This window comes from Mauremys mutica, chromosome 9, assembly GCF_020497125.1.
Source record: "Mauremys mutica isolate MM-2020 ecotype Southern chromosome 9, ASM2049712v1, whole genome shotgun sequence".
Lineage (NCBI taxonomy): Eukaryota > Metazoa > Chordata > Testudines > Geoemydidae > Mauremys > Mauremys mutica.
In genome coordinates this window covers 11,723,682-11,736,270 of record NC_059080.1, presented here as the reverse complement: position 1 = coordinate 11,736,270, position 12,589 = coordinate 11,723,682, and the positions used below count along the sequence as shown (strand labels likewise).

At 39.5% G+C, this 12,589-nt stretch overlaps 1 protein-coding gene across 2 annotated transcripts in view; it reads left to right on the top strand.

The window, feature by feature from the left end:
- Nucleotides 1-12,225, top strand: part of RADX (RPA1 related single stranded DNA binding protein, X-linked) — a 35,341-nt gene extending 23,116 nt beyond the window's left edge. The window contains exons 12-14 of one of the 2 annotated variants that reach the window (XM_045030589.1): nt 1,566-1,862; nt 7,257-7,421; nt 9,995-12,225. In XM_045030589.1, the coding sequence (XP_044886524.1) occupies nt 1,566-1,862; nt 7,257-7,421; nt 9,995-10,140 (608 nt within the window). In that variant the 3' untranslated portion in view covers nt 10,141-12,225. Of the gene's footprint in view, nt 1-1,562; nt 1,863-7,256; nt 7,422-9,994 lie in introns of both variants that reach the window. The other variant, XM_045030588.1, reaches the window with a different exon arrangement.
- Nucleotides 12,226-12,589: the final 364 nt, after the last annotated feature.

Below are 12,589 nucleotides of genomic sequence, written 5' to 3'. Positions count from 1 at the left end.
GTACCACTGGTATAAGGCAGCACTACCGAAGAGAGGGCGTTCTAACAGCCAGCATTGTTATGGAATGTCTAATAATGTACACTTTCCCAGTGATAATATAACATGCAGCTTATAAATTTAAAAGGTTAAAAGCAACTGTTACATAATCAAGCAACTACATTTTTTCTGTTTAAGTTAGTTTTTTGAGATGTCATTGTTTTCAATTTCATTTGACTCAACTATATTTAATAGTACTTTTCCCCTATCTAAATTATGACAACCTTAATCATCCATATAGTAAAGTGAGAGAGTGTTTATGAATGGGGGAGGATGGTGGATGAACACTTACAATATGCTCCAGTTTTGTGAGATAAGTCCTGCTCTCATGCTCTGCGCAAGGATTCTCCAGACACCACTCAAATGCTATTGCAGTTTCTTAGGCCCACCAATTTTCCCTACTTTACACTATAATTCCTTGTGTCTCATCCGGTGCAGTAATGCTCATGTACTCTGCTTGTTTAATGTTCTTCCACTTGGTGGTGCCATTTCTAGTTTAGCCATATACATCCTGGTGTCTTCAGTTCTTTGGTACAGCTAAAGCTCCTTTGTAATAACTACTGCAGTGCTTCCTGTGAAGCAGTGAGGAAATTTGCACACACAGTTCATGTGGCTAAATTGGAAATAGCAATAAAAGTTTTCCTAGTATAGTATCAGGATGGGGAAACTATTTGTGGGGAGGGCAAAACAAAATGGGGATAACTGGAAAAAAAAATAGGTTGGGTACATTTCAGAATGGGCCTTGTGGTAAGGTCACAGAGTGGGGACTTGCCTACAAAATTGGGGGAAATGGTTTATTTGAATTTTTTTTCAGTTCTTAGTTCACAGGTTACATATAATGGTAGACATAGGGACTACAGTTAGCTATATAGCTGGGACTCTGCACAATATACATTATAAGGCAGGGGTTCTCAAACTGGGGGTTGCAACGCCTCATGGGGGGTCACGAGCTGTCAGCCTCTACCACCCAAACCCTGATTTGCATCTAGCATTTATAATGGTGTTAAATATATAAAAAAGTGTTCTTAATTTATTAGAGGGGTCGTAGTCAAAGGCTTGCTATGTGAAAGGGGTCACCAGGATAAAAGTTTGAGAACCACTGTTATAAGGTAACAGCCAATAGTCTTCATTGCATGAATATACATGATACAGAAGATGGTAAAGCATAGCATCATAAAGTACCTGTTTCATTTTTATACTTCCCAAGTGTTGGTGAAACTAAGTGACTGGGGAGGTGACTGATCCTTATCCACATAAAAGCAAGCAATGAATTGCACCTTCCAACCAATAATTATTTTTATGAATCCGATCTTCAAACTCTAGCTGGAAACAATCTATTTACTAACAGTCCAGCCTTAGCTTAATGTTTTATGCATTCTTTGTTTTGATTTTTCCATCTATATTTTCACATTTGACTTAAGTATTAATCTATTCATTAAATTTTTGCTTTTCCTAATACATTGGGGAAGTGGTATGGTTTTGTCAGTGCATATTGATCAACTAAATGTTTAATGTATTTATAATAGCAGACAAAGAAGGAGTGAGTGACGCACCTGAAATAGAAGAGATGGGAAGAACTTCTCATGATTCCTGGCAAAGTGGTCTGTGGACAATGGTGAAAGACAACTTAATAGATCACTTGCATTACTGCACTGTTTTCCCAGAGAGCATCCCACGTAAATTTGATTATATGCACAAAGAATTCCTTATACAGCAATACAATCTACATCCAGCTGTGCACAAGCCGAAAGAATACAGAACAAATAAAGAAATTCATGAATTTAAAAGTGCCAGTGGCCCTGGGCACTATGAAGTGACCATACTAGGTAAGTTCTCAATGTTTAACAAAGAACTGTTTAACTTTCTGTGAAGTTGAATGGATACTTTAGTATAATTTGGGCATTATGCTAAGTTAGGAAATGAATGAGTTTCTTTTTATATACAATCTTGTTAAAGGTACAAACTGATTTTTTTAAAGGATAATATTAAGGAGGCACCACTCCAAACTCCATAGTTAAGTCTGAGTTGAGTTTTGCACTGAAAGCAGGGAGTGTCCAGACTTACAGCAAGTTTTGAGGACAGCATTAATTTTCTGATTTACAAATTTCCTTGTAATTTGAGTTAAGACCTATTTTAAAATTAATTTAAAGAAAGTTAAAATTTGGTTTTGGATGTTTCTTTACATTTTTTTAAAAATAGAACAAAAACAACTCCTTAAACTGTTCAATATAGCAGTTTGAAAAACAGCATTACATTTTTGTGGAAAATATTCCTCCCACCCCTTTTTTTTTTAAGCTTAAATTGTGAAATTGAAAGTTGCTTTCTAGCAGCAATAACCAATCTCCACCCTTTTTCTCCAGCTATTTTATATACTGGAGATCTGTTTGTTGAAATGAGTCAGTGGTATAAAGGGAACTGTACGTATGTTTCAAGAGTACTACTTTGACCTACTTTGGAACTGGACTGGTTCCAACTGCAAGGTGGATTTGATTTAAATCACTAGTCAGGAAGACTTGATTTAATCATGGATTTCTACATCAAAGTGCATTCTTGTTGGTTGTTATAACCTTAATACATACTCTTCACAACTCGGAGACAGACGTAGGTTTCAGTTTTAGAAGGTACATGCTATACATTTTTAAAGTGATTTATTTAGAAAACTTTTCAGATTTAGTTTTACAGCTGTATCAGAAAATGAAAGATTGTTTGGTTATTTCATTTAACAAAGGTAATTGAAGCAGATATTTATGAAGTCATTGGGAAGTGAAGTACAGTATCTCCAGTTCAACAGGTTAATCATTAATATTTGGAGGATTTTCTTGCCAGGCTGTATTAGGAGGAGAACATTACTAGACAGACATTTAAACTGTTTTATTTAACCAAAACAACAACATTATGTATTCTGGATTTTTTTGTTCAACAGCAAACATAATATTTTAACAAAACAAGCATATGAATTTTTTAATTTAGTTAAACATTCAAGTTTTTTAAAATGAGCTTTGTTTCTGTTAAAATTGTTTTTAACTAAAATAGTTAAATGAAATATTTAAAAAAAAATTAAATCGACTGTCTGCCAGGTGAACATGAGAAACTTAAAATATTGGCTTCTGCAGCTAACTCAGTCGTCTTCACCTTCATCTTCCTGTTCATTCATAATCTGGAAAAGAAAAACAAGCCTTCCTGCTTTTTCAGGTCCCAAACAATTTCTCAATTTGGAATGAATTAGTCCAAAGGAAGAAAATATTCTTTCTACATCGGCAAAAGAAGCTACTGCTGTTAAGTGAGATTATCACTTCAACAATCTCTGAATCCAAGTGCTTAAGTGATTTCCACCAGTTCACTGGTGTGACTTTCTTTAAAACATCATCAGCAAACATATGTTGCTTGAATGGTTCACCCTTAGCTCTGAAGTTTATTATAGTTGGCATTATGGAGGGATGATTGCTGGATGTCCATGTCATAGCCAACTCCTTTTCTTCAGCAGTTAAGGTTTGACCCTGGTCCCGAGTATTGAGAATATTTGCAAGAAAATGAGCTGGAGATAGTGCTTGTCCCATTTGTTTTTTTAATGCTTGTAATTTAACTCCGTCATTGCATATTTCTCTTTTTAAGATCTCACTCAGTTCCTTCCAAATTTCAACAGCATCAGCAATAAAACAGCTATTCCCCTGCATTTTGTTCAAGGCTACAGAAATAGGCTTAGGGTACTCAGCATGTGTTCAACATTTCTCTTAAGCCCAATGTTGAGAATCTATTTTTTCACAATTTTGTTCACAAACTGTCATCAGATTAGGCCAGTTCTTGATATAATGCTCAAAACAGTCCACTAGTGAGTTCCATCGCACGTCTTGTGGGAGAGTTAGCTTGGTTTCTCCCACTTTTTTCAGAGCAGCTGCTGCAAAGTGGTTGTTACAGACGTATTTTGCAATTTCAACATTAGCCTTTATTTCTGGAACACTGAAGTCTTTGGCTAGCAGGTGCATCAAATGAGCACTGCAACTGTATGTTATGAGCTTTGGACTCTCTTCTAAATAATTTCTTCTCATCTTGGAAACATTTGCAGCATTGTCTGTGATCAAGCTGCATACTAGACATTTGACATTTTTTTCCACAGTTTGTTATAGCTTTTACTGCTACTTCTTGTAAGTATTCTGCTGTGTGCACATTTCCTAATATATCAATTGTTCCTGTAAGGAAGACATTCCCTTCTTTTGTCACGCAAGCACGTACAACAGGATCATTGTGGACATTGCTCCACCCATCAAGACTCAGGTTAGCAATTTTACTCTCTAGACCTTTTGCACACTGCTCAATTTCTCTTTCATACACTTTATCTCGCAATTTGCCTGCGACATCTGCTCTGTTGGGTGGACTGTACCCTGTTCTTAATGACTGAACCATGTTAATGAAGTGTGGGTTTTCAATCATACGGAAAAGAGAGTTTATTACGTAAACAAACTAGGCAATTTTTTCATCAATTACCTCTTTTTGTAATCTGCTGGTTCTTATCACAAACTTAGCTATGGTTGTTTCTGGATGATGGAGATTTCTTTTTCTTTTTGCTACAGGTGATATACTGTGGCTATGTGATATACATGATGTGACTGAAACATTGGCAGATAACTCTGAAACTATAGAAAATGATGGTGATCTCGAAGGTGGATAGTCTTCAGAATCCCGTATGTTGAGGATGGATTCTCCTAAACAAAATAAGTCAATGCAGTTTATTTAATTATTATTACCATACTGCTCATTTAGTATTACTCATTGCATTCACTGACACTCAGTACTACTTTAAAGGTGAAATTGTGAAAGGAAGATCTGCCAATTTTAGCTATTTATTTTTTATCACAACTACATCAAAAATGATAGTACCATAGAGTAACAACTATATGTTTTCTCAAACATGAGAGTTCAAGAATAATCCAGAAGGAAGACAGGCAGTCCTTAAGAAAGAAGTATGAAATAAAAAAGTTTACCAACCTGAAGATCCTGCATGTTCAGACATGTTCCTTTCATCTTCGACGCAGCTTCCTCCTGAGAAGAAACACTTCTCATGATGTTATTTCATTTGGGCAACCAAGCCTTGTATTTCTTTGTTGCACTGTTTGCATTTTGCACACATGCCTGTCTTACCCACAGGTAGAGGAACTTCATTAAAATATTCCCAAACTGGGTCTCTTTTATGGCCTGCTGCCATTATAGGATTTCCCTTCTATTGAGAGAATGGTATAGTAGATCTCAAATCAATGAAGGCTACACTCAGAAAGACCTCAAAACTTCTGGAATATGCTACAAAAACAGTTTCTACTGCCTGTTCTTCCCTTCCAGGGGTGAAAGTAACTGAAAGGATTTACCGGTATGCTGGAGTCCTGAGTGGGGGCGGGGCCTCAACTGGAGGAGGCGGGGCCTCAGCCAGAAGAGGCGGGGCTCAGGGCGAAATAAAGGGCCCGGGGCTCCGGCCGCTGCGGAGCTCCGGGCCCTTTAAAGCTCTGGCCAACCCTCGCTGCCGGAGCTCCAGCGGCATCGCTTTAAAGGGCCCGGGGCTTCCCGCAGCGGCTGGAGCGCTGGGCCCTTTACATCCCCCCTAGCCCAGCTGCCGGCGCTCCGGCAGTGATTTAAAGGGCCCCGGGGCTCCTCGCAGCAGCAGGAGCCCTGGGCCCTTTAAATCACTGCCAGGGAAGCCGGTCCAGTCCGGCACGGCATACCAGCTCTTGCCGCTACGCCATACTGGACCGGACCGGCTTACTTTCACCTCTGCTCCCTTCTCACATTTATCTTCAGACGACTTCTCCTTGTCCAGATCTATTCCGCCCCCAACAATCTTCTATTCACTGAACTTTTTGAAACTTTGCACTTTTAGAGAGAGAGCTAAGGGATTGACTCTCTGTACACAAATTTGCAGAGGGATAATAGGATTGACGTCTGTTATTTCTCACCTCTCTCTATTTATTTATTTAAAACATTTTTGCTGTTAACAAGCATGTTATCTCTGGAGACACAAATCCACAGTTTGAGAACTGCAAAACTAAGCATCTCTGATGGTATCTTCCAGACTGAGCATTGAGTCCTATTGGGTAGATAGAAAGATTAACCTAAATACTCTATACAGAAGCCCCTGGAACCCCATAAAATTGGGTCCCTAATCCATGAACTATTGGAACTCATTTACAAAACTTTTCTTAAACATTACATGAATATATTGTCTCATACTATAGAATTAGAATTTATAATTCCTGTTCCATGATGAGATACATTATAGCTCAAAGATATCTTAATTAAAACTATCTGTAGATAGGTTTTTTCCTCAAAAAGCATTTTATCAAAAAAACCCGATTTAAATCAGAAAAATCCAATTTTTTTTAAATCATTGATTTTTTTTTTATCCACCCTGTCCAACTGTCATTCTCTTAATCATGGTGGTATGCTAGTAACTTAAGCTATTTTGTGCTGCTTCAAAGTAGCACAAAGCAGCCAAAGTATACAAGTGAATTGGTCTTCAGTCATTTAATATTAAATATTTAAAGTTCATCCATAGCTTCAGTTCATTAATAGTATCGTGATGTTACTGTTGTCTTTGCATTTATTCCATGTTCATGTATTACATTTATAATAATTAAACAAGGAAATTTCCAGGTGAAAACTGTTAAGCTGGAGTTCTGGCTGAGTATGTATTAGTAACTTAAGAGTGCAAAAAATAATAGGTTTCGGGGGTAAGTACAAGCATTAGAAACCTAGGAAATTCAGGGAAGGTTACATTTTTAAAAAAATCCAAACACGTTATGGACAGGATATGTTCAGTTACGGCACCCAAGCAACCTTAACTCTCTGTCCTGTAGTGACACCATGGGGACAGAGAAGGAAATCTCTTTAAAAATTGGTTTCATATATTGAAACTACAAATATTATAAAATCTCTTATTCCTAAAAATATTGTTACTGTATGATGTCAATTCATATATATGTAATATTAGTATACATGTGTAAGTGTACATATTTTTCTGTTGAAACTTAGTTTATTTGAGATTATTTAGCAGATAATGGGAACGAGGGGTATGGGTGAATATCTTATGACAACTTGCATATGTTCAGACTGGAATAGCTGGGTTTAAATGCAGTAATTGGTAAAAGAATTATTGAAGAGAAATAAACAGTGTGCATGAAACTGTTACAAACCGAAGGTGAAGTATTTTGCTAAGGTAATTCTCTCCCTCTTAACAGGGATAAACCATGATGTGGCTATAGATGTTGCATTCCCACCTATATTTTGTCCCGAAGATCCTCATTTATTTCGAATAGAGGATATTCAGAATGATACGTTATTATCCTGTATGAGTTGCATCTCTGTGTGTCAGCAGGACACTGCTAGCAATGAAAAGCTTTCAAGTAAGAATTGCTACTGTTGGTATTACTCAGTTATTTTCTTTTTATCTCTGAATGTAAGCATTAATATTGTATACAGGTCCCTACTTGTAAGACAGGCATCAGGCACCTCTTCTCGTAGGATACATGTTTATTTTCAATTAACGCCTTTACTAGATACTGTAAACATGAAGCCTGTCTTTCAGGCCAGTCTTCACTGGGCCTTCCTTTTTGCACCCATAAGTTAGCAGGTGTAAATAAGGATTCTACGAAGTTAGATATCTAAGCACTTGCTACGCACACATTGAGTCAATACTGGATTACCTGTATTGCTCCCGCAGTTATTTGCTTGTACAATATTGTACCATCGGAGAGGCCAGGTTTTTTTAATATTTGGCCAAGAATCTGGTCCATAAATGGAACACTACAGCTTTCAATCATTCATTCCTATTTCACTGATGGCATTTCAAGGAGCCAGCACTCAGCTAGTGCAATTCACAGCAAGTAAAAGCTGAAGTTTTTGTGTGCTGTTAATTGTCTTTTAAATTATAGTTCCATGTACTGGCTGCCCACAAAAAATATGTTAGAGGGATTTAATGTTTGTACCACACTTCAAATGTGTAAAGTGCTATGTAAATGCTGGAAATTGTACATCAGAAATAGAAACACTTGATTTTAATTAAGTCCATCTTTTTGCTTGCCCCATACCAAACGGCTTGAATAGTAAATTTTTCTTTACGTGGACTAGCTTGTAATTGTCCTAGTTCTTCTTTGCGTGCTTACTTATGTCCATTCCATATTAGGTGTGTGTACGTGCCACATGCACCAGTGCCGGAAGTTTTTCCCTCAGCAGTATCCGTAGGGGACCAGCTCTGGCGCCTTCTGGAGTGACGCCCACATGGTGCAGTATAAGAGACGCTGCCAGCTCCCCCCACCCTCAGTTCCTTCTTTCCGCCAGTTACGGTGCTGGAACTTCTGCTGCTTCAGCTAGCATTGTTTCGTTCTCGGTTCTAGCGAACTTTGAAAATCTGTAATTATAGTTGTACATAATTAGTAATTCTTAGTTACCCGTAATAGTAGTTCTCAACTCTTTGTTAGTCCCAAATGGGACGTCATGCCCTGGTCCCCAGGTTTAAGCCCTGCGATCGCTGCAAACGGCCTATGACCATCAGTGATCCACATACCAGCACATAAGTGACAGGTGCCGTATCTGCAAGTCCTTCAAACGTAGGATGAAGAAGGAGTGTGATATCCGTATGGAAGTGCTTCTGATGGAGTCGGCACTCACTCTGGCACCAGAGCAGTTGTCCAACTCAACACCAAGCACCACGGCCTCCGTGCGCAGTGCTCCACCGGCTCTGTCCACAAGCCAGCACTGGTCCCCCTCCACAGCTCCGGTGAAGAAGCCGAAAAAGACTGCGGGGAAAATCTCCTACCTCCTGTAAGGGAAAAGAGAGGGCTGGTGGCGAGCCACAACCTGTGCCGGGCAGCTCAACACCCTCATTGGGAACTCAGGCCCCAGCTCAGGTCGAGTGGTGCAGCCCATCCCATACTTCGCCCCCCAACCCCAGATAGCGGTGTGGGCCCAGGCCAGCTTTAGATGCCATCAACACTCTTCAAGCCTTTCAGGAGATCCTGACCCTCCCGTTGCTGCCCACACCAGCTCCTGCAGTACCCCAGTCTCGGGGAAAATCCACATTGGGACCTATACGTGTGTCTCTGCCTCAGCGGCACCATCCCCCACCAAGAGGGATGTCCTACCATTGCTTGCCCGTCCGAATCTGTCGCACATCAGGACTAGAGAGGCAGGTTTAGCTGAGATCTCTTCATTCGCCACACCGGGGGCACCAATCAAGGGACGTCTTCGGCGGTCTTCCTGGCACAGTCTATCCAGGACATCTGTAGAGCCGCAATGTGGTCCTCTGTCCACACGTTTACCGCTCATTATGCCATCACTCAGCAGGCCAGACTCTGGGTTTGGCAGAGCTGTGTTGCAATCTACGCATCCATGAACTCCTACCTACCTCTAGGGGTACTGCTTTGGAGTCACCTAATAATGGACGGTATAAGGGTCACCGCCGGCTCCCCCCACCCTCAGTTCCTTCTTGCCAGAAACTCCGACAGTGGGGAAGGAGGGCGGGTTGTGGAACGGACATAAGCAAGCACTCGAAGAAGGAAAGACAGTTACCTTTTCCCTAACTAGCGTTCTCCGAGAGGTTGCTCATGTCCGTTCCACAACCCGCCCTCCTTCCCTACTGTCGGAGTTTCCGGCAAGAAGGAACTGAGGGTGGGGGGACCCAGCGGTGCCCCTTATACCATGCCATGCAGATGCCACTCCAGAGGGCGCCAGAGCCGGTCCCCTACAGATACTGCTGAGGGAAAAACTTCTGGCATCGATGTATGTGGCGCGCACACACACCTAATATGGAATGGGCATGAGCAACACATCTCGAAGAACACCAGTTACGGAAAAGATAACTAACTGTCTTTTATCCTAGGTGAACATGTACAGCTTACTGCATGTGAAACAAAATGCTAGTTAAATATTTGTTTTGCTACACACACACACACATGAACTATCTGTGTTTGGCTTCTAGATGAAATTGTAAAAGCGGCAGTTGACCTAGACAGACAACGCGTCATCTGTATCCTGGACATCTGTCGTTTAGGTGAAGATAAAGTGGAAGTTTTTCTGAACAAAATTTATAGGATAATGGAGACTGATGTGGTGAACCTTGTGTAATTTAATAGCTTGTTTTATTGACATTGCCCATGTATTGTTGGAGGGGAGGGAAATAAAACTTACAATACACCCTCTGCATATTGCCACTTCCTAGAGCGTATAGAGCCAAGCATATCTAGTGTTATGATGTGTTTTGACAGAGCAATTGTAGTGGTAGTCAACACAATTGAGAAGGAAGGTTCATTACCTTTATATCCAAAGGCTTTGGATTAGAGTATTATAAATATGGCAGAGTGCTAATTATTTTTATACCTCTGTTGCTTTAGTGTAATGCATTGAGTGCTGCAGGCAGCTCCCAAGTGTCAGGTGTTTTGTACGTGGTCCATCATTAAGCAAAGAGACTGGATGGGGAATGGAAGGTACAGCCAAATTCTGCCCTCTGTCAGAGAGTTACCTGCCTATATGCATGGGAATAATTTGGCCTTAGTCACTTCGGTGACGGTGTCTCTAGCTGGTAGGAACCTAAAATCATTGCCATCTGACAGCTTGTCAGGATGGTCATGTGAAATAAAATGGTGGTCTCAGCCCGGTTCCCAGAGAAAACATGGCTGCATCACAGAAACTTGCCATCTCACTTGTTCCCTTGTTTGTAGTTTCAATAGAGCCAAAAGACTTAATTTTAATAGATTGAGAACTACCCTCTGCTTTATAGGAGGGTCCCTCTGGGCAGTTTGAGAGACGCATTGGCTGCTGGTGGGGAAAAGTTTGGCCAGCTGGTGGCAAATTGTGAATGGAAGCCACAGAATGTCCTGTGAATGGAATCCTTCAGTTTTAAGTGCTTTCAGTTCTGCTCCATAGCATTGAATTAATTAAAAACAAGGCACTTCTCTGCATTATTTGTGTTAGATTTTCTAGAAGCATTATTGGATACAGAGCCAAAGTTTGAATGTTGTCTGTTGACTTAGAATGTCATTCTGTGCTTCTGCATAGATATCCAGTAAAGTTTTGGTGTGTCTTACATTTTATTAGTAGAAGAATATTAATGTAAATGTCCTGGTAAGTGAAAGTTAATATGGTAAAACATTGGTCCTTTATATCTTTCTGTATTGTATTTTGTATTTAAATGTATGATATGGTATAGGCTCCAGGGTCTAATAAGAGAGTCTGGCACCCGTACTTGCTATTCCAAACTGAGCCATGCTGACTATGCCAGCAGATATTTTAAAGTAGATATACCTCAGGTAGAAACTTAATTTTAAGGAAACCAGCATTTCAAGATCAAATTTGTAAGGTGATTGTTTTTGTAATAGAAATGGCACAGGCACTTGTACAGAGTTACCATATTTTATTATTTGTTCTAGTCACTCAGCCCTCTTCCTTTTGTTTTGTTTCTCAGTGTTCCCATTACATGTAGTAAAACCCAGCAACGGCTCTGCTTGCTTTGCCTCTCTGCATAGCAGTGTATACTTAACATTGTTGTTATCCCTTGATGCTTGCTGTCTTAAATCTTAAAAGCAAATTCAAAATTATGTAGACTCTGTGGTCTTTAAAGTATATACCATTTTATTTTATATCTGTGCTATTTGACAAAAGACAACACAAAAAAAGAGTATATAATATATATACTGGCAAAAATGGGTAAATTCCATTCTTTGCAAAGAATCCATTCACTCTTGTTTCATGAACTGCAGCTAACTGTATGATTAAAAATGCTAAGAAACTAAGGTCCTGTTGATAAACATCATAACATTTTGTTATGCCTCTTATTCTCAAGAACAGGGCTTTGTAAAATATTTTCAGACTAAAGGGATCACTCATCCACCACTGGAATACAGGAAAGTTACCAAAGCCTTGTGTATTCCCTAACCCTGGAATTCACACCTTGTCAAAGAATTGTACTCCAGAATCTTAGCTCTTATTTTCTTTTTATAAATGTTTCTACCCATCGTAGTTTCAAAGAAAACCATAGAAAGGACAGTTGAGTGTAAACCAGCGGAGTGATCTTTGCCTGACTATGCAGAGAGCCTGAAACAATAGCTCTAACTGGTGTAAACTGCTCAAATTTATCTGTGTGTGGTTAACTCTGAAAATTAGATTACAGTCTGTGAGATTGAAAATGAGGACAGCTTAAGTAAAAGAAATAACAAATAATACAAAGGCTTCTGTCTTTATTTCATTTTTATATATAATTGAATAAAACAATCTTTTTTTTTTTTAAATGTATCTGAAGCTGTTGCAGAACTTCAAGAATTTCCACCAGAGTGTGCATAATCCAAGGATTTTAACAACAACATTTTAGGTCTAGCTTGCCTCAAAGTATGCAAGGCATCCAGTATTGCAGCCATTCTGGGCCTGCAACGCTAAACTTTTTTTTTGCAATGGGTTCCAGTGTCTTCATCTGTTTTTCCTCTGGTTTCATTGCCTTCATTTTCCAATAGACCACTCTTCAAAGAAAGCACTTTTAAAATCCGTTTATACATGCATTTTCCCATGAGGGAGGCAATCCCCA